Source organism: Ursus americanus, chromosome 28 (assembly GCF_024610735.1).
Source record: "Ursus americanus isolate L20-20 chromosome 28, mUrsAme1.1.p, whole genome shotgun sequence".
Classification (NCBI taxonomy): domain Eukaryota; kingdom Metazoa; phylum Chordata; class Mammalia; order Carnivora; family Ursidae; genus Ursus; species Ursus americanus.
The window spans coordinates 16,410,389-16,433,089 of NC_142154.1; the positions used below are offsets into that span (position 1 = coordinate 16,410,389).

The 22,701-nt window shown below is 47.5% G+C and overlaps 1 protein-coding gene across 3 annotated transcripts in view; it reads right to left on the reverse strand.

Annotated features, from left to right (window-relative positions):
* The window catches only part of IGF1R (insulin like growth factor 1 receptor), a 296,716-nt gene that overhangs the window by 228,029 nt on the left and 45,986 nt on the right, over window positions 1-22,701 (reverse strand). For all 3 annotated transcript variants that reach the window (XM_045795411.2, XM_087856694.1, XM_087856693.1), the window contains exon 2: window positions 14,856-15,401. In XM_045795411.2, coding sequence (XP_045651367.1) covers window positions 14,856-15,401 — 546 coding nt within the window. The remainder of the gene's footprint in view (window positions 1-14,855; window positions 15,402-22,701) is intronic.

The window sequence follows — 22,701 nt, forward strand, 5'->3', positions numbered from 1 at the left end:
CCCCATAAGTAGTCCCTGGAAGCCACATGGGGAAGCCACGCCGAGTGCACAATCGCCCCTCACTGACCCACCTGGAGAGACAACCTCTCTCCTCCAGGAAACTCATTTCTGGAGCCCACACCGAAAATGGCCTCCACACGGAAATCCAAAAAGTTGAGTCTCCTTAAAAAAATCAGTCTTGTAAGCTCATAGGTTTTGGTTCACAGGTGATGCTCATGGAATCATTTGGTTGGGGAAGGCGGGAGATGGTACATGACACAAAAAGTTAATGGTTACCTGCCATGGTTTGCTTTAGTCTTATTACTTCAAATGTTAACTCGTTTGCGACTGCCATAAATAATTAAATAAAATCCTAGAAGAAATGGAAATTTGTTTCTTTCCATTTTCTTGAAATATTAATCACTGATACAATTAACTATGGATTGGCCTCAACTGCTCCAAAGCTCTTTCAACCTGCTAATTAAAATTTGCCCTCACTACCGAAATAAAAATTCTAGGAAACCTTGGGCTTCTGAGCATTCTCACGGGATGAGAGAATCCCAGCCACTGAGTTCCAATCTCCTGCTCCACTTAATAAACAAAAAATGTTAACAACATACATTTTAAAAAATCAAGTGGCTTCATAAGGTAGACATTGTGAGTCGTCCCACAACGCGCAATGAACAAGAGTTTAATGAGCTGTTAACAGCGTATCTTCTGGGCCTGGAGAGTTTAACTTCTCCCCCTACTACAGAGGTTGTGCAAAAAGCAGTAAGTATCACAATCCGTGCTCAATGGAGCTGCCATACTCAAACGTCTTCACCTTTACAGTCTGTAATCCAAGCTGCTCTATGAGCAGGCAGAAGAATCCTGGCTAGCTTCAAAACTCCCTCATCCTTCCATTACTTCAAAGGACAACCCTTCCCCACTACTACTTTCACATTAAGTACCAGGAGTTGACAGATGCAATCAATTTAATATTTCTTTCTGCCCATTTACATTACTTATTTGTTTCAGCAGTTCCTCTTTGCCACGAATCCTTCCTTCGCCCATTCATGTCTGCATACTTAACATAGATTTAATATTCCTTTAGGCCAAAGATCATACACTGAATTCTTCTTTGACTGGAAGACAGAAGAAACAAGGAGAGAGGGAGGATGTCTGGAACCCCTTCATTCTCATGGACAGTTCCAGGGAGCAATTCTCAATAAATTATCAAAAGCTTAGATCAGCACCCCCAAAGTGGGGGGAAGAAAAGGAGGAGCAACCAAATGTACTGAGCCCATCCTGGTTTCAGACACTGGCAGTCCCTTTCCTGACTTTGTATCATAGAACTCGCTTCATAGCCCTGTGGTGGAGCAGGGAGTCTAAACCAGACACGGACCCCCGAGACCACATTTCATAAAAGTCATGACATGAGTAACAAACCAAAAGTCCACCATGCAGAAACCAACTCAAGTCCTTTGAGGGCAAGAATCACATCTTCTACTTCTTACCTCCTACGGCACTTGGTGGACATGTTCCAGTTTGACTTAGAATCCTCCCACCCAGACAGGCAGGCAGAAACCTGGGAGTGCTGACTCCCAGTTCCTACCCTGACCCCTGCAAAGGCAATCTCTTTGTTTCCCCAAGGCTGAACATCTGGGAAATGCTAAGCCCTCAGAGAGGAAGTCTTTTTTTTTTTTTTTTTAATCAAATTTAAAGTGGAAACCACCAGCTTCCCACTACCACCCCTGCCTCACCCATCAGACACTTAAGGGATAGAGCTTCTGAACAGACCTCCAAAAGTCTTTTCCCATGGAACCAAAGCTATGGGCAGTCGCTGGCTAGAAATGATATCTAAGACAAACAGGCTTTGGGCAGGTTGGGGGGCAGAGGAGGGGCTGCTGGTTGGGACCTCAACTACCACCCAAATTTTTGTTTTTATGAAATAATATGCTCTACATTCCAAATGCCTTGCAAAGTTTTGGAGTGCAACCCATTCACAAGTTGAGGTCCCATATATACAATGCCAGGTAAATAGTATTGAGCAAATGTAGACATCCTTAATGAAAGGTCTCGATTTCACTTGAGGCAAATATTCTTTCCATGCAAAGCCCCAAATATGGGGCTCTCCCCCTTCTCTGCTCTTAGCACTCTCTGCCTCTCCTCCTCTTTTGGCCAAAATTCTGGAGTGCCTCATTACACAGCACAAATTGTCTCTTTCCTGTGGAATGTCATGTGTTTTATCTTATCTCCTAACAAAATCACAGGTTTCTCTCATATTGCCTAGCATGGAACTTGCACTAAATAGACCGATGAACAGAAATCATAGAAACGTTGGCCAAGTAACAAATGTGAAACCTGCAGAGACACATCGAGATCTAACTTAGATGTTACTTACAGTTCAAACCTCTTCACCACCATCCCTTGCCGCAGGAATGATATGTACCTAACATATCCTCTTTCACTTCATTAATGACACTGGCTTTCTATTAACAAGAATGGTAAGCAGGAGCAGGAGACCCAAAATAATTCGCAACACAGCAGAGGTCAAGGACTCACCCAAACCACACGCTCCCACCTTCACTCCTGCAATTGCTCTTCAACTCACCCGACAGTTGGTTTATTCATTCCAGCTAGAACTGCTTTGGCCACCCAAAAATATTTTATCAGTCCCTTTATAAAATTCCTGGACTAGAGTGATGCAAGATTGGTGCCTAAAGTGCAAAACTGAACGGGTGCTCACTCTCCCACCTGCACTACCCTGAGTAGAGACTCCCCAGTCTATACATCCCTCACAACCCAGCCTCCCCATCTTCATGAGAACGAAGCTACTCAGATGGCACCCAGAGTCAAGCCCATGCGGGAGAAGGACTCGTACAGAATATCTTTTCCATGCGCCTCCCTCTGGCTACGAGGGTAGCAAACCGAAATTTACAAATAGGGCTCAAGTCCTAACCCACAAGTGGTTTATCATCTGTTTGCAGAAGGACACAAATGGCGAAGAAACAAGGTTTTCTGAAACAACTGTTAGACTACAGAGGGAAATAATCACTGACCAAAGAACATGGGAATGTCCTGATAGCAGCACGAGTGACCTGCAGATACTTAAGCCTTCCATAAGGGAGATGTGGGGAGGGCTCATGCAAGAGTGGACTTGAGCAGAGCTTTGAAGAGCAAGAGGACAATGGCTGGGGAGAAACCATGAAGAGCGCGGCAATGTTTGCACCAGCTGAAACTCGCCATGTGTACGCACCAAAGCCAGATTGCCTAGGACCAAAATGCACAGCAAGACACACCCAACTCTCCAACTACTGAGAAAGTATTTTAATTTCACTAGGATCATTCTAGAAGTGCTTCTGAGTCCAAAGCAACTCAGCAGTATCATGGTAGACATCAGTCACTTGCCATGATAGCAGGAAACTCTTGCTGGGCTATCAGTTTGCTCAGATTCTGGATGAGGGAAAGCTTACTTTAGTTGAAAAGAATGATTTAGATGAATTTAAATTCATTCAACATAATCGTGTTACATCGGTGTTTCTCAAAGTACTTATGAATAATTCACTTTGGTAACAGCAAAAGCCAGACCAGAATAAGTCACTTCAAAGATACAAGACTTAACATAAATCCTACTGATTTTCCTACCCTCAACGCCTTCTCTAACCACTTTTATTTCTTTCTACCCTATCGCTGAGATGCTTCGCCAGCCTCCTATCCTACATCTGCTACCAGCCCATCAGAGCTTGTGAATCAGAGCCACCTCCTGGGACCCCACAGCCTACCACTCTCCAGTCCTGTTCCTAAGGGTAGGGCCCATTCAAAGAGCAGGTCAACTGCTTTATGCCTTTGCAAGTCGAGAATGTTTCCATTTCTCTAGCAGTGGTGACTGAAAACCAGGGCCAGGGGACCCATCCCAGGTTCCCAACACCCTACTCTGCAACAGTGAATCTCAGAGCTGGAAGGAAACTCAGGGCTCACTTGGTTCAACAGATGAGGAGACCAAGGAGAGGCGAGGTGAGGTGGCTGGCTTCTGGCCAATGAGCTAAGGTGTAGTGCAGGAGGTCCGATCGGCGCTTTCTGCAATAAAGGATGATGCTCACATGTATACAATTTTCATGCAAACTCCATTTGATCATTGAGGCTGGGCTGTCCTCTTCTCCTTCGACATTTGATTGGCCAGTCACTTGCCTCTCCAGCCTGGCTTCAGAGGAGAAGGCCCCTTAGGCTTTGCCCAGTAGATGATATCAGTAGGTTCCTAGACTATCCCTCATATAGGATGTAGGTTTGCATTTACTTTGATACAGTGGAGACATCTGAGACTAGAGTTACAGGAGGGTGAAGAGCTGATGTTAGGAGAGTCCATGCCTCACACTTTTAAAAACGCATGACGTACCCCAGGCTTGTTTACACACACACAGTCTCAACTAGCTCATTCTGAACGAGTCACAAAAACCACTCGCCTTTTATCGATTAGCTGGAGTGGGGTCTGAACACCATCCCAATTACCATTTCTCTCTAATGACCACTTAAATGCCTTCTCTGGCAGCTCTTCATCTACACTCTGAGGCTTTCCATGAACACAGTGCCCGGCGAGATAGAGCTGCAGGTACCCGGATGAGAGGCAGAAACCTCTCGGTGGGACCAAATCAAGTTGAGGGTCTGAAGTCCCCCACCCGTGCAGTGTTAACCTGAAATTCGGTGGCTCTTCCTGGGGCACGGGAACGGGCAGAAGGTACAGCGAGGCATGGAGAGCTATCACAGTGTGGCCATCGGTAAATCTAACACCAAATTAATCCTGCGTGACAACTTTCCCTTGAAATAGTGATGTGTTAAGTCGGCTCTGCCTGTTTTACCAACTGCCCATCCATAAATCCTGCTCTACTTAAGCACCCCCAGACTTTCACCCTCCTAATCACCATCTCTGGCATCCAGTGACTTTTCCAAGGAGAGTTTTTCCCCCAGCAAACAAGAAATATTTTTGAGCTAAAGAAGCATTCTTTTGAGAAAATTATACATTCTCGGAATTCCATTCATAAACAACTACAACGTCAAGATCTTTTGAGCCTTGACTGTCTGTGAGCCTAAAAAAAGGGCCAGAGATGAGGCAGGGGAAGAAAGGGGCAGGAAACCCAAAGATCTCAGAAGATGACACCATGCCACCTGGACCATACCACCTAGCTGATGCTGCCTAGAGCAGGCATGAAATTATAGAGGAATTAAAAGGTGTGCGATGCTGCACCCAGGCTCCTCTGTCTCTCCTTGCAGGTGGGAGAGAGGACAAGGTACATTTTCCATGACCTTGCTTAAAACCCGTTCCAAAGCTTCTTTGACACTGTTACTCAAAACCCTTTAAAGGAAGGACCTATGTATTATAAAATAATCCAATCATTTCAAGTTCACTGTGGAAGAGAACAAAAAAATATATCCCTACATCCTATCTGAGGGATAATTTAGGAACCTACTAATATCATCTACTTGGCAAAGCCTAAGGGGCCATTCAGAGGTTAAGAAATCAGAACAGAAACGTCATACTAGGTTACAACTCCAGGAACAAAGCTCATCTCTTCTGGACCTAGGGATCTGCCTAGTTTCCATTTGTCTCCATATTACCACTAACACCTTCTGCGGGGGCTGGGGGTGGGGTTCCTAACTCGAACACTACGGCTCCCCAGGAAGTGTTTCTAATAAGATCAGGCTTCATCTTGCCGTTTTTTGTATCGTAGGCTATTTGCTCCCCAATCTTCCTTTATTGTTTTCCCATTCCTTTTTGCTACTAAGCCCAACTCCCTGGTCTCGGCAGCTGCTAAAAACCATCCAGGCACTTTGCATCTATCCGGAAATCCAGAATGGCAGCCTCGGTTCATAGATCTGCGGCCAAGGGCAAATGTACGTGATCACAGCTGGGCCGTCCTCCCCGGGGGCCCCTGGGCACAGTGGGCTCGGGCCCAGGGGCTGCGGAGTTGGTCTTGCACGCAGGACGGCGGGGTCTGCCTGCACAGGCTCCGGCAACTACAACCTCACACGCTCCACCCTAGTCCCCTCATTAGAACTTGCAAAAACAACAGCAGAGGCAGCTACACGCTGGGTCTGTCTGCACAGCCTTTGTACACAAGGCTACGAGTATCAGGCAACAGAGTCCCCAAACACGCCGCCTCTGTTCCCATCCCACGTGGATTCCGTGAAAAATGGCACGAAGAAAGGAGAGAGGACCGGGTGGTGGTTTGTGACCAAGGCGAAGAAACAAAAAGTGATTTCTGTCCAATAATGAGATGAAACAGAAGCTGGGCTTCCGGGAGAGGGCCTGACATTCCTGCACAGCATTTTCCCACCCACCTGATCCCCTCAAACGGAAGGAAGATCTAAGGCAGGACACAGAGAACCAGTGTTTGTTTCCTGCACTGGGGGCGAGAGCAGGGAAACGAAACAAAACAAAGCAGCCAAAACAGGGGAAGAGGCTGGGAGGCTGGGTGGGGGCATAAAGTGGTATGCACACGCAAGTACATACACACACACACACACACACACTCCCTCCGCTAGCATCACCCAAAGCAGAGAATAAACAGGCACATGCTCCAGCCTGGAGCAGATGGTTGGCTACCTTTACTATGTGAGACCGGCAGTTGTCACAAATAAAAATGTACATCCTTGTTATCTCTACCAAAAACTGCGCCCACTGTATAACCACTTTACTGCTCTCTGCAAAAAACACATTAAAAAAAAAAAGATAATATTTAATGTTAGTATCAAACAAGAATCTGATTGTGGATATTTCTTAAACTCTTCCCAACACCAAGCTTGCAAGCAGAATCAATTCGTCGGGTTTGATAACCAAATAAATAGAGTTTACATGTAACTATAGAGGCCCCACTGGCATCCTGATATAGACATATGTACCTCACTGAATGTTCTTTAAAGATATAGCTTATCTGGACAGACACAAGAATTTGAACAATTTGGATTAAATTAGCAAGAACCACTCCTACACTATGCCATGCTATTTATGATAATTGAATTTTTGCAATTTAGAGAAAGCAATAGAGAAAGACCATTTAAGATATGGCAGTAAACATACACGGTCAATCAGTTTAATGCTCAGAATTCTAGACGGTCTCCAAAGGCAGCTCTAAAATAGTTTAATATTTAAAAGACTAGCAATGGCTGTCATCTTCCCAAAACCTACTATGTGCTAGGCAGTCTGTCTGGGGCCCTACAAGTTCTGTCCCTGCCCATCCTTGTTTCACAGATGGAAGATGAGGCCTGGAGGACCCATTCCAGCACCTGGGAACACATGAGGCTGATGAATGGAATCCTCTCGGTTCTTAAACCTTTGCCATATGATTCCACTTGTCCATATGGGAACATGTAGTGTGTGTGTGTGTGTGTGTGTGTGTGTGTGTGTGTGTGCGCGCACGTGCACGCACATGTGTAAAAGAGGGGTGCCTGGGTGGCTCACTCGGTTAAGCTTCTGCCTTCGGCTCAGGTCATGATCCCGGGGTCCTGGGATCAAGTCCCGCATCGGGGTCCCTGCTCTGTGGAGAGTCTGCTTCTTCCTCTGCCTGCCACTCCCCCCTGCTTGTTTGTTCTCGTTCTCTCTCTCTCTCTCTCCCTCTCTCTCTCTCTCCCCCCGACTGACAAATAAATAAAGATCTTTTTAAAAAATAAAAAAATAATAAAATACATCCCATTTTGTACAAAATTACATTTTCTTGCAAATATCAATGTTAATACGCCACCATGGTCCACAGGGGAAAAATCACAGGTGCAGGGCCACCTAAACGTGCCTGAAGACAAGTCACACAGAGGGTGGCAGGCATGTGACGGTAGCTGCGGTCTCCACGGAATCCACACTATTGTCAAGGATGGATACCCTGGGAATCTCAGGCATGCGGCCCTACCTAGCCAGCCCCGTGACATCCTAAGAACTGCAGAACAGCGGCCAAGCGGATACTGCAGGAGCACGCTCTTCCCTGGAGGGCCACGCTTCCTGCCTGTGACTCCCCCTTTGCCACTGGCCCCAGAAACCCTCAGCAGTCCCTGGCCTGAGATGACAACCACCTCCACCAAGCTCTGAGACCTGCGAGGCTCCCATGCCTGCTCCCACAGTGCAGTTCACACGGTTACGGGGCTCTGCGGAGCTACATTTCCAAAGACTGAGAAGACAGGCCAGATACAGAATAGAACCCAGAATGGTCTAGATTTTGGATTTTGACCAGGGGCTCCTTCTTCCACACAAAAGCCTTCTAAATTGCTTCAACCCAGATTCCCAAGTTATGCACGGTGATAAACAGCTACCTGCTCTGTTTAATATCCTGTGTGTCAGAAAGATCGCATCTCCTGCTACCAGCATTCCTGGAACACCGTGGCTGTCTTTTGTTTCTCCCAGTCAGGGGAACATTCCGTCGTAGGGTGGTGCTCGGAGACCCTGCTTCCTACAGCCTGAGTCCCAGGAGTCACCCTGTAGACTAGAAGAAGGTATGTTTCCAATTCACGGCTTCCTGCTTCACCACAAGCCAAACCTAACTTTCAAACCACCCTGTGCACCCAACTTGAGCAATGCAATCTAGGACAAGGTTAGCCACGGGCCCACACGATCCACGTCATTCCCACTCTCATCAAGAATGTCACACTGGCATACACACAAGAAAAGCAAGATAGAAATATTAATGTAACAAAAGAGGCGTTTTAGGAGTAGGAAGAAATCAGGACAATCTTAAAAGTAGGCTCAACTGGTGAGACCTGAAGGGACTCCAGATACTTCCAAATACCTAGAATTGCAAAAATTACCCTAGGAGAGTTATTCTGAAAGCCTCTTAACTCTCGAAGATGAGATCCTTATTAAAAAAACAAACGTCTGAAGGGAGCCCAGGAGAGTGACACCTTAATTAGGAGACAATGAGCCAAAAGCAAAGCTGTGCAGGAACCAGGCACGAGAGCTAAGAGATCGGAATGGGCTATGAGGGGTTCCAGAGAGCCGTGGACACAAACGGATTCACCATCTTGGTAACAAGGGTCGACAGTCAGGGAGAACAGAATGCGATCTCCATGCTTGACTATAAAAGGCATAGAAATGAGGCCCAGGGGCATGTGACCCCCTTCTAAATAAAGATCACCCCCACACTGGGAGCAGCTGACCAGAGCAGGGGCCTTCCAAGGGAACAGAGACAAGCTTCTACCGACAACACAACGTCAGAGCCCGCTTGACGGACCGCCTTCTCGTCCACGATCCACAGGCCTGTCTCCGCTCCAGCTGGAAATGCAGGTCCCTCTCCCTCATCCACCTGGGGCAGTCTGGAGGGCCACAGCACCCAAGCACCTGGCTACCGACCACACAGCATTTCACAGAAAGAAATACCCCTCACGGGAAGCTTAACACTTGAAGGGGGAGGAGGAATTAAGAAGAAATAATGCACATCGCATGTATGAGGTCTCAGGGCAGAGACACTGTGCCCCTCACCTCACCCCAGTGCAACAAGTGATTTACAAACACTTACACATGCCCCCCACTTGTACCTGGCAGGCCAGGTGTACCCATCTATAAGAAAATGAGGAAGAAATCCATAAGAAAATGAAGAAGGGGAACCATTCCACTCCACACACCAATACTGCCCTGTGAGAAGTATCTGATAAACAGGAACATGAGAACCTGTAAATGGGAAAAAAAGGTAGAACTGTGTTTTTTATGCTACCTGCCTTCGTTTGAAGTCCCCGATCTCATCAGTGAGATGGCCGTGAAATGTTTTCCTTTTGTCAATAAAGGGAGCCACTTACTGCCTTCTCACGCCAAGGCTCCAATCTGCTATTTTCCTGGTTTCTCATTCGGAAGGCGGTGGGAAATGCAACAGACTCCGGGACCGCTGTTCCCAGTCAATGCCCTTTTAATTGAAATAAGGCTGCACCACCAGCAAAGCCAGTTTCCAGCACAGCCAGGCTTGCCACCTTCACGAATTTCCTGGCAAAGACCAGGCCTTCCCACGGGCAATGCAGTGATTTGAGTAGACCACAAGCTGTTGGTCCTGTTGGGTTAAGAAGTACTAGGAGACAGTAAGTTTAGTAGTAAGTTTTAGATTTCTTTCTTTCTTTCTTTCTTCTTTTTTTTTTTTTGGTGGGGGGGATGTCTAGATCTTCAATCAAGTACCAGAAAGTCCCAATGGCAAACAAATACCAGACACCACTTAGGTAATTCACCGGGCAGGAAGAGAACCACAAGTCCCGCGAGAGGACCCACCCCTGTTCCCTCCCTGGACAGGTCGGCCTTCAGCATACAGCTGCCTTACAAAGTAATGAACAGTAGTACCACAGGCCTCGCCTCAACTTTTAAGATGATTCCCATACTTCTCTCCACCATCGTTGGCCTTGACTCGTTCTGACAAGGGCAGGAGAGGAAGGAGCTACTACCATCCATGGTTGACCCTCCCTGCCAGGGAAGAGCTGGAGACAGTTTTGGTGACAGCACTCCCGGGTAGCAAGGACCGACCGGGAAAATGACACAAGAAACATCCGCATTTCACAATCCTTGAATCTTCTGGCTTGCCGAGGACTGTCATTACACACTGATCTCTGCTCAAGCGGGGGGAAATAGATCTTCCTGACCATAAATCTTTCACAAAGCAGGTGCCGCACTCGCCCCTGAGGTGACAGCCACGCTCTCCAAGACTCAGAGGACACGCCCAGAACTGACTGTGCGATGTGAAAGGGGCCACTGCCAGGTTTCTCTGTGGCGAGAACGGCACCACCGCATCTGCAGAGTCCCAAAGTCCTCCGCCAACGGGCACAGAATCTGCCCGTGGGGGCAGCCAGCTGGTTAGAGCAGAATCGCACCATCATGGGCCAAGGATACTGCAGGCAGAAGGCTGGGAGGTGGCTTGTCCGGGGCCTGGCCCAGTTTCATGAGAGCTCACAGGCTCCTACTACAGTATTTCAGGTAAGGGGGCGCCTATCGGTCAGAGTGTAGGTTAGGGAGTTCACTGGGCTCAGCCACAGGTGCAGGGAGGCTGGAGAGAGGCCATGTCACTAAAAGGGCAGAGGGGACAGCGGGGGATAGCAGATTCGAGAAACATTTGCGATGGAAAGGGCTTGTCATTCAATTGCAGGAGGAAGCATCCAGAGGACACCCAAGTTTCTGACATGAGAGCAGGGAGCACAAGAATGCTGCTCACGCAGGGGGGGGGGGGGCGGGGGATACAAGGAAAACAACAGGTCAAAGTGAGGAGACAGAGAAGCCCAGCAGACACAGACACGCCCACAGGTGTCTGGACGGGAATGGATTTGTGGGTCTGGGGTTCACAAAGAGGTCTAGGCTGGAGATGATATTTGCAGACCAGGTACAGACAGAAGGATGTTGAAGCACCAGATGGGACATCCTGGGGGAACAAGGACAGGGAAAAGGGGCCTAGGATGGAAGTCTGGAGACCACCCTACCAGGTATCAAAGACCAAACCAAGGAAAAGGGGCCAGCAAAGAAACAGCTGTAGAGACAGGAGAGAAGCACTATCAGAAGGCAAGGGAGAAGGACTCCCGAGCACTGAATGTCAGGGGCACCAGTTGCGTTTTTACTGAAAGGAAAATGCCGTACAAAACTTTTTTAAGGGTCAGTCACTTTTTAGGAGTAACTCAAGGCTCAATAAAACCACCCGTCCAGGGGTGCCTGGGTGGCTCAGTCGGTGAAGCGTCTGCCTTTGGCTCGGGTCATGATTCTGGGGTCCTGGGATAGAGCCCTGCGTCACGGTCCTTGCTCAGGAGGGAGTCTGCTTCCCGCTCTCCCTCTGCCCTTCCACCCTGCTCATGCTATCTCAAATAAATTTAAAAAAATCTAAATAAATAAATGAAACCACCCCTCCAAATCATAAGACAGCAGAGAAATACAGAAGTGTGCAGGGAACCCATAAAGTCGTCCTTTCCTTAGTGGGGCTGTCTATGAAGCTGTCTGCCACCACACAGTCATGATAGGAAAGAAGGAGTTTAAGGGAGAGCGTCAAGTAAAAACTGCATATCGGCATTCCATAATTGAGTGTTTCTCCGTTATGTCAAAAATTTCACACACATCCTTGATTTGACGTAGCTCTCCAGATGCTCTCGCTCCTTCCATAGGCAGCCCTGTGAAGAGCAACTGAGTGGGATTCTTCCACACTTCATGGTTTTAAATGGCCCCCTTAATGCTTATGTTGACTTCCAGGTAGACATTCTGTCCAGACTCAATGCCCTTCACCTGGCTCCTCGAATGGCTCATCCGAGTCCTGCTGGAGAGGGGTAGGAATATCACAGCACCACGGTGCTCAGCCGGAGATGCGATGGGGGGGGGGGGGGGAAGAATGCATGGCCACAGGACAAGTACTCTAAAGGGAATGTGGGCCCCACCTATAATTTCAAATGCTCTAGAAGCCGCATGAAAAAGTAAAAAGAAGACAGGTGAAATTAATTTAATAACATAGCTTACTTAACCTAGCCGGTCCTAGATATTATCATTTCAACACGGAGTCAATATACGAAATATTAAGGAGATACCTTACTTCTTCTCCCCTCATACTATGTCTTTGAAATCCAGTGTATTTTACACTTAGAGCGAGTCTCAATTCGGACCAGACCATGGTTCAAGCACGCAATAAGCCGCGTGTGGCTAGTGGTGGCTATACCACACAGCACAGGTCTAAAGGGACTCCGTGGAAAGGGAGAGTTGCAATTCAACTGGAAAATCTCTAAGAAACCTGCCCATGCTGGAGTTTTCCTGAAACTCCGAGATGAAGGGAAGACAGTTTCCTTGAACGCTGTTCATCATTTTCAATAAATACTCCCTTGTAAAATCGCAGAAAAAAGTGAGCAGGGCTGAGACAACTGGTGGGGGAGAAGGCTGCAGGGTGTGGCCTTGGGGAAGCAGGTGTCCAGCCAACAGGCCTGTCAGCATCAGCTGTACCAGCACCAAGGCCCAGTTTCTAACCCCATTGGTTTTTCTGGTGTTTTTCCTCTTTTTTTTTTTTTTTTGAGTAGTCCAAGAACCCTATGAGAAAGGCAGGATCTCTCCCAGATGAAGAAACAGAGGGCCAGGCAATTTAAATTACTTGTTCATTCCTGGTCGCAGCTACCAGACCTGGACCCAGAACCCAGGCCTCTTCCCTGCTCCCGGCTTCTTCAACAACCAGCTGGTCAGAAACAGCCAAAAATCCACAGCGAGGCCAAAGTAAATATCGTCTGAATCACTGAACACGTGCCCACCTAATGACTTTTTAAATAACACCTCCCTTTTGTACAGAGCTTATGAGTTTTCAAAGCAGTTTTGTGCACATGTTTGCTTACCGGTAAGGAATAATACGGGACTGCCCTAAGGAACATTCTAAAGGTGCCCAACTATGGCCCAGGAGGACTGGCTGGTCCAGGGTCACCCAGGCCACTTACACCGCATCCAACATCTTCCCACTATACACGATGTGTCCCCTGATGACGCCGTTTTCTTTTAAAATAAAATTTTTAAATGTCAAGATTACTTAAAAAGGTATTTTTGTTTTTTTCTCAAAACCAGCGGGTAACCTAATGATAGGGTACAGTTTTAATCAATCCAAAATGGGACGTTAGCACAGTACCTTCCTCCAAGCCAAGCCAACAGGGACTCTTCAAGAGGCCTGATGGTGTTCTCGGCCATCCAACATTCTGGTTACAGCCAAGGAGACCCCTTCCCTAATTAATCAAATGTTCATGGACCCACTGGTGGAAAGAAACCATCCTTTTCCCAGCTTCCATCCTGGCTGGACGGATAACAGAAAGAACAGCTACCTGTGGGGTCTGGCCTTTGATTTGTTTATTTTATACACTTCATGGTTTAGGCAAGCCTACCAATTTGGGATTCCTTGGCTCTTCATGACTAGCTAGAATACATGAGCTCCTTGGGTCTTTAACTGGGCCAACCATTAAATAATAGCTATTTATAGCTACCACACTGACTTCTAAACCAAGGAGAGGAACCTTCCTGGCCAACATACCTAAACATTGCTGAAAGCAACACGTTAAAGGCCCAGACTTGCCTTCTAATACCACACAACCTGGGTCTCCAGGTAATTGATCACAATAATTCAAGAGTTTGGTTACACTCGAGAAAAATAAGCCTATTGCTGATAAATAAGCAGCTTCAAAATATCACCCCCGGGGCCCCCAAGGGCAGTGAACACATTTCAAAATTCTTTCACGAGGTGATTTCAGGAGATCTGCACAACTCTTTGGGGAAAAAAGAAGAAAAGGAAATGGAAGCCCAGGGTGTACAAGTGCACCCACTACACAGCTACACGGACAAGCTGAAGCTGGGATTCCTGGAAACCGGCCCAGGGCTCTCCCACCTTGGCAAGGTGCTCCGTCATAAGCCAGCACACCTGAGCATCATGACCATCACTGAGGACCAAGGATGGGTGCAAGTCACCACCTGCACAGGAGGTGAACTGAATTTTGACTTTCCCTTTATTCAAGCATATTCCAAGTAGACTTATACTAAGGAAGTCCTGCCGTACCGAAAATGTCTTTTCCCGCAAAGGATGAACAAGTTGATACATAAGCAGTCCCTGACGGCTGGGGCTTAGGCACCTCCAAAGCACAGGTCACCTTTCTCATCGAATCCAAAGCGCAAGGTCAGCGAGCTTCTGGCCCAGAGGGCTGATGGATTATTTCTAGGGTATGATTTGATGCTCTTGATGGCAGCCACGCCACAGTCCTGCCTTCCCTGAGTTCCCGGATGCAAAAGGAAACCAACCAAGACCCCGACCCGTGCCCCGCAGGCGGCCTCATCCTCAGTGCGACACAACCGCACCCTCCCAGCAGAACCCCCGGTGGAAGCCGCGCATTTGGGGGGGGGGGGAGGCAAGGGAGAGCAGGGAAGGAAAAGAGAAGCAGAGGGGAAGCCGCACCCACATCGTCCTTACTTTTCTGGCAGCGGTTTGTAGTCCAGCAGCGGTAGTTGTACTCGTTGTTGATGGTCGTCTTCTCGCACAAGGGCTTCTCCTCCATCGTCCCCGGACACAGGTCCCCGCATTCCTTTGGGGGTTTGTTTCCCACGATGTAGTTATTGGACACCGCGTCCAGGATCAGGGACCAGTCCACCGTGGAGAGGTAACAGAGGTCGGCATTTTTCTCAATCCTGATGGCCCCCCGAGTAATGTTCCTCAGATTGTAAAGCCCAATATCCTTGAGATTGGTCATCTCAAAAATGACCAGGGCGTAATTGTAGAAGAGTTTCCAGCCGCGGATGACCGTGAGGTTCGGGAAGAGGTCCCCGAGGCTCTCGAGGCCGGCCACGCGGAACAGCAGCAGGTACTCGGTGATGACCGTGAGCTTGGGGAAGCGGTAGCTGCGGTAGTCCTCTGCCTTGGAGATGAGCAAGATGTGGAGGTAGCCCTCGATCACCGTGCAGTTCTCCAGACGCTTCAGCTGCTGATAGTCGTTGCGGATGTCGATGCCCGGCCCACAGACTGAGGGGAGACAAGAGGGCAAGGGCGGGACATGTCTGAGTTAAAAGGAAATCATCTTTAGAACTAGTCCCAACCCACAATATGGCCAGTTTTCAGGAAACCTATATGATTACGATTAAAGACAGAAGACTCCGTTCTTCGCCGCAGACTCACGTCAGGGACTGGCTGTCAGCCGTCGTTCATGAAGTGTCTACACCGGGTCAGATGTTGTGCAACACACTCAGTGACCATGGGAGATGCCATCCCCATCCTACTTATGTGCAAACCACAGCTTAGAGCCCAGGGTCACACCGGAGCATGGATGAGAGTCAAGGTTGCAGTCGAGGCTCCATAGCTGCCAGGCTGCACACTCCCCGTGCCTCCTGCACAACCCCAGGGCCCCAAGTCTGAACAAACAGCTCGGCAGCCAAGAAACAACAACTTACTACTGCATCCAGCCTCAAGGACACCAAGCAATAAAGTCTACACTGCAGAACAGTCACCATGACCTACAAAGTAGGGACCCGAAGAAGCAAGTTCTCACGTTTCTTGCTACCATCTGACATGGGCCAGGTGGCCTTATTTCTTCCCCAATACTGTACGAATATAGATACAAAGTCTAATTTAACAGAAAGACAAGAATGTGTGATTTCTATGAATAAGAGGTATTCCATCCCAACCTTAATAAAACATTTTATTAAGCATGAAGACAAGCTTCCTAAGGAAAGGTTTGGTAACAGATAGCAAAAAGACAATAAAAATCACCAATATCCCAACATCCAAAGATAATCACTATTAACAGTGCCTATACCAGTGATCCTTTCTCTAGAAGTAATTTAAGTAAGGTAATCAGACAAGAATATCTTCCTTCACTTAATATGAACATTTTACCAAGTCAATAAATGTCCTTCTATGTTATCACTTTAAGGAGATAGTAATTCTAGGGTACGAATATGCACCATGAGTTCTTTTATTTATTATTTATTTTTTTATTTATTCATTTGAGAGAGACAGCGAGCATGAGCAAGGGGAAGAGCAGAGGGAGAGAGGGAGGGAGATCATCTTTAGCTGACTCTGCACTGAGCTCAGAGCCCAATGTGGGGCTTAATCCCGCAACCCCGAGATCGACTTGAGCTAAAACCAAGAGTCAGACGCTCAACCGACTGAGCCACTCAGGCACCCCTAGTTTTTGTTTTTGTTTTTTTTTTTTAACCAATCCCCTATTGTTGGATATTTAGTTTATCTCCAGTTTTTCCACATCATAAACAACATGCCAATAAACATTCTCAGCAAATATCCAAGACTATTTTCTTGGGATAAATCCCTAGAAGTAGAATTGCTGGACCAAGGCATCTACAGATTTGAAGGGCTTTTGATAAAACAGCCTCAATACTGGAAACTTTATTCTTAAAATACTAGACACGTACACAAACCTTGGTTAATATCCTTTCTTACGATTTAATAATCCCAAACCTTCCATTAAAGCTTCTCAGACAGAGTCAAGTTTTCTGATTGATGTAATTCATTAATTTTTGGAGCACGCAACACATGTGACATTGTAAGAGATGCAAAGTAGCTGTGTCTGCCCTCTGAAGCGGCTTGTGGTGAAGGCCAGGAGCTAAGACCCATGACAAACAATTGTTGTAAGAGGGCAGAAGCTGGTCAGTGGTGTGCACAGTGAAAATCCACTCTAGATGTGACTCGAACTAAGCAGGACAGACAGGAATCGAAGTAAGCCTTGGAGCTTCCTGCAGAGAGAAGGTCCTTTCTATTGCAGTGCCCAGGAAAGCCCTGGCTCCTGTAGGATGGGTGGGATTTAAAACTGCGTATTAAGGGGTGTCTGGTGGCTCAGTCAGTTAAGCGTCTGTCTTCCGCTCAGGTCATGATCCCAGGGTCCTGAGATCGAGCCCCACATCAGTCTCCCTGCTCAGTGTGGACCCTGCTTCTCCCTCTGACCCTCCCCCCTCTCATGCTCTCTCACTCTCTTTCTAATAAATAAATAAAAATCATTAAAAAAAATAAAACTGGGTATTAACATTCCAGAGGCCAGAGAAAAGGGAGAACAAGATATACTCAAGGGACAGCAATGCTGATGGCCAGGGATGTAGAGAAGAGCAGAGGAAATGAGTTTGGTAGAGTCCAAGTCATACAAGGTCACAGGTGGGGATGGAAACTTTCATCTCAGGAATGAGACCCCTCTCAAGACTCTTGAGTGAGACAGAAGTCCAAGGGAGGCCTTTTTTGGAGGAATATTCTAGCATATAAGACAGTATAAGAGAGAATCAAAGTGGAGCAGGTGAGGGAAAAGGGAAGAGGTTCAGCGGGGCTTAGAGCCATAGACAGGAACTAGACAGTGAACTGCAGGCAGAGGAGAGGGTCCAGGGGACCCAAGAGCTGAGGAGTGGGCAAGGCTTGAGAACCTAGAACCTGAAACGTCATTTGGTCCAATTCCCTTCTATCCCTGATGAGAAAATGAAGCCTCTACAACAGAGAAGAGAATGGGAGAAACCAGCACTCTGAGAACCTCTGAGAACTTTCCATGCCGGACAAAGGCTGTGAAGGAAGCCTTGTTTCATTTTGTTTCACCTCATGAGATGCTTTCAACAGTACCTCACACTACATAGTATCATCAGCACTTTGAAGGTGAAGAAGCAGATGTGGAGAAGTCAAGCCATCCTTCAGAGTAAAACTTGACACATAGTTTCTGTTAGCATCCTCACCAACTGGTTACCTCCGAACCACTCCACGGAGCTTCTGCCCCAATCATGATACCAAACCACTCTTTGCAAAGCCCCTGATGATATTATCAAAGCCAGTGACCATTCCCTGTCCTCATGTGACTTGACCCTTTCAGCCACTTGACATTGCCTCCTTCTCGAGGCCTCTCTGATCGCACACACCCACTCGCCTCTCTTCTCCTACTAAATGACCTCTAAATGTGGACCTCTGGCCCCAGCCTCCCCATCTCTGTCCTCTCACGTGGTCAAGTGGCCTCCTGTGCCACCCATATGCTGGATGATTGTCAAATGTGTGTCACTGGCAGCCCCAGAGTTGCATATCCATCTGCCTACTCAACATCTCCATTTAGGTGTCTAGTAATTCATCCCCTTCCCCCCACAAATCCACCTCCTGCACTCTCACAGCTTGGTCGGGGCACTCCCATTCTCTGAATTGCACGTGTCAAAAATCAATGGGTCATTTCTGATTTTTGTCTCCTCTTACACTGCACATACCCAGTCCTCTTGGGCCTCGTGCTAACTGCAGTGTCAGACAGAGACACACACTTTATGTTCCCACTTATACGTAGAGTTGAAAAAAGCCAAATGCGTAGAAAGATGAGTTAGAATGGTGGTTGTCAGGGGCTGGGAGGTGGGGGAAGTGGGGAGGTGCTGGTCAAAGGGTACAAACTCTTAGCTCGAAGATAAATAAGATCTGGGGATCTAAGACACAGCGTGGTGACTGGAATTGACAATGCGGCATTCTTGGAAGTTGTTAGAGGAGTAGATCTTAAATGTTATCTCCACACACACACAAATTATACTGATGTAAGAGGATGGAGGTGTTAACTAACTTTATCGTGGGAATCATTCTGCAATGGATACACGTATCTAATCATCACAAACTCACATATACCCTAAACTTACATCCATTAATGCTAATAATATCTCAGAAAAGCCGAAAAAAAAGAGTCCTCTTGGCTCCAGCTCCCAAGCCTGTGGGAAGCTGGGGTGTTCTGCCCACCATGACGCCCCACTTCTTCAGGTCACTGTTCCTTGACTGGCCATCCCCTTCCCTCCCAGTGCATGCTGCCCTCCTCTGGCCCTCTTCTCACCTCCGGTCTCTCCCTCTGATCTCTCCCCCTGCAGTGTCGGCTCCAGGAGGAGGGGAATTATTGTCCATCTCAGCCACAGCGATGGCCCCAGTGCCTGAAGCATGACTCAGTGCCTGGTGCGCGCACCGTTAATTCCCGCATGGGATGAACGGACTGCACCACACCTGGCTGTCGCCACTGCTCTAACCCCGACCCTAACCCGGAGCCACTGTCATCTCCGGCCTCCGCTACAGCGACACCTTCCCCATGGTCCAGCCCCTGTCCCCCCGTCCCTCCCTGACCCAGCACCACTCCACAGGGGCTCATCTCTGTCGACTTCTACCTCATCTGCTAGTACGTTCTTGCTCAGCATACTGCGGCCACCGAGCTCCTTCCCTCCTCATCCCCTGCTGTCTGGGGTGCTTCCATGGTCACATGGATGCCCCCCATTCTCATCCCGTGGCTCGCCATTCTCATGTCACCTCATCAGAGCTTTGAAAGTCCCCCTGAACTGCCTCCCCCACCCCCATTTCCCTATTTTACCACTTTCACAGCACTTTTCATGCGTGAAAAGTGTCGGGACCTGAAAGGACGTGTTAGTTGAGTGATCACTGTCTATTACCCTCACTGAAATGAGAGGCTCTGTGTTGTGTGTTTTCTGCCTGTCTCCCATGCCAAACCTCCGGGCATACAGCAGCTTCGGTAAGGACGTGCTGCCTGACCGGGGCCAAGGTGAGCCTCAGGGGGAACGGAGAGAGCAAAGCATCTATCAGATATTTGCCACCAGACTACTCTCAAAAACCAAGAAATAGCACCCAGTGATAGCTTCAGGTCAGTGACTCATTGTGGAAGGCTTTTTTGCTTTTGTACTATTCATGTTTTCCTATGCCCAGCCTAAAGCTTTGTATTCCTTCTGTGTCATCATAAATGAAGTGTAATAGTTTGCTCTTAAATGATAAACAGAAGTCTTTATAAAGCAGTACTTGGATGCAATCTATTATTATTGTATCCAATGTGTGTCTGATCACACTGGAAGGTGGTAGGCAACAATGTGTTTGCTATCCTTTCCCACAGACCAGAAAATTCAGTACCCGGTGAAAGAGCATGAAGACTCGTAACCAAAGTTTGCCAAACTTTTATATTGCAATCCAAACAGCCACTAGGAAAGAATCGGCTTCCCTCTGCCTCCCGCTCCCCGGCCTGTGTAGACCACTCAGTTAACAAGCCACGCGACAGAGCTGGAATGGATGGATTCTCCACGTGGAAGAACGGCCAACACCCTGGACACTTTCCTCCCATTTATAGAAGAAAAGAGGGAAAAAAAAAGTGGGAAGAAACTAACCACTTATTCCTGAAGAGAAGACAAGCTCAAGCCACAATGTGCGAGGCAGGACCCGGCCACCAGTGGCTTTGGATCCTGTTAGTGATACTGGCGGCCTTGGGGGCATTTTGTGATAGGAACCGAAAAAGGAAAACCCAGCTGGACCAGGAATGATAACACAGTGTTCAAAAGGCACAAGCCACAAACAGGAAAGAGAATACAACATGCTTCATTGGTGCCGTGAAATAATACAAGCATTGAGGGAGTAAATATTCCACACGGCGCATGAAAGAGAGACACACCCTTGCTACTACTCACTGATGATTAAAAGGAAATTGCAAAACACTGTTTCTCCCTTTTCAAAGCAAGAGATACCCAAAAACTCGACTTTAAGAAAGGCACTGGAATGTGAGCTCTCAGGCTGGCCCTTAAAGAATCATCGAAGCTTATGGAAATGAAGGCAAACAGGAAGCAGAGGGAAAGAACGCAGTGGAAGGGAGGGACAGCGGGCCTGGGCAGCAGGCGGAAAGCCCGTGAGCAGCAAGAACAGAACCAAAACAGACAGAGGACCGCCAATGTGGGAGCAGAGGGCAATGGGAAGGGATGAGGGTGGGAGGGGCAGGGAGGCCTGGTACCCAAGCCAGGCCCCCTTGGAGGCAGGCAGGTGAGGGCCTGGGAGGTAGAAATCACCTTCCCCAAAATAAGATTTTTAAATGAAGTCTTTCAGCTGAAAGACCACTGCTGCCAATAAATTCCTACATATTTTTAAAACATCCAAAGGTAGAATTTCTGCTCTAGGGACTTAAGTGAATGGCATAAACAAACTATACATATGTGGGAAATAAATCCCTCAGATCTGCTAATATAAGAAGGGTTAATAACAAGCATTTGCCTGAGAAAACCCCCAAAAGAAAACCCTAGCACACTGGGGGATTTTCTGGTAGAGAATAAGCCACGTATCTAAGGATGTGGAAGAGATGCAGAAGCAATTCGGTGACAGCTTTAGTATATGCTCTATGCTAAACACAGTCTTGTGTCCTGGAAAAAGAAAATGGGTATCTTAGGTCTGAGTCCTAAGGCCATTTACAGACTCCTGCCCTCAAGAGGTCACATACCCTTCCTAAACCTGCAAAGTGGGCTGTTCACACGTACCCTAAGGAAGCTGTCCTAAAGATCAGAGAAGTGCTGCAGCCAGCACAGAGCTTTAGACAATGTTACTATGTAAATTAAATTCATAAAAAAACATTCATCCATTTCGTTGCCCCAAACTAAATATTATGTTGATACAACAAAGAGTGAAATGAACGAATTCGCTGATTAGCCTTCTGACACCAATTCCATTAAAGATGATCAGAGGTAGGGGCGCCTGGGTGGCACAGCGGTTGAGCGTCTGCCTTCGGCTCAGGGCGTGATCCCGGCGTTATGGGATCGAGCCCCACATTAGGCTCCTCTGCTATGAGCCTGCTTCTTCCTCTCCCACTCCCCCTGCTTGTGTTCCCTCTCTCGCTGGCTGTCTCTATCCTGTCGAATAAATAAATAAAAATCTTAAAAAAAAAAAAAAGATGATCAGAGGTAGTTACCTAATTAAAATATTTTTAACTCTGATCAACTCTTTAAAATATGGGACAGTCTTAGCTTATGGATGGAAATAAAAGACTTCGGGAAGCATCGATAGTATCATCTTACAAAAGGTAGAATGAGTAAAATGATAATCAGTTGTCACCTCTGGTTCTTGTTAAGTCCAATATAACAAAACCTTTTTTGTCACCCTGGCACTGGCCCTCTATACAAGTTCTTTATGTCCCTTAAAATGAATTCTTTGGAACCAGTAAGTTAGTTCTACAAAAACTCTGGACTCCGTGAAGGCCACGCTGGTTTAAGAGGTTAGGAGAGGATTCATGTGTAACTGAATTTTGGACAAGTGGACAGAGCAGTCACCTTTCTAGCCAGTGGCAAATTAAATGAGGTAAAATTTTTATCAGGTCAATGAGCAGGGCTGCAGGACCACAAAGAAGGGGGCCCATGACTCCCCATCTCTGGGGAGGTCAGGAAGCCATCTCAGAGGAGGGGATCCCTGAGGATGGTCTGAAGAATGAGCACGGTCTTGCCAGGAAAGGCAGGGGGCAGGGTGCCAGGCAGAGGGAGGGGCACACGCGTGGAGGTGGCTGGTGGCAGTTCTGGGAACCCTC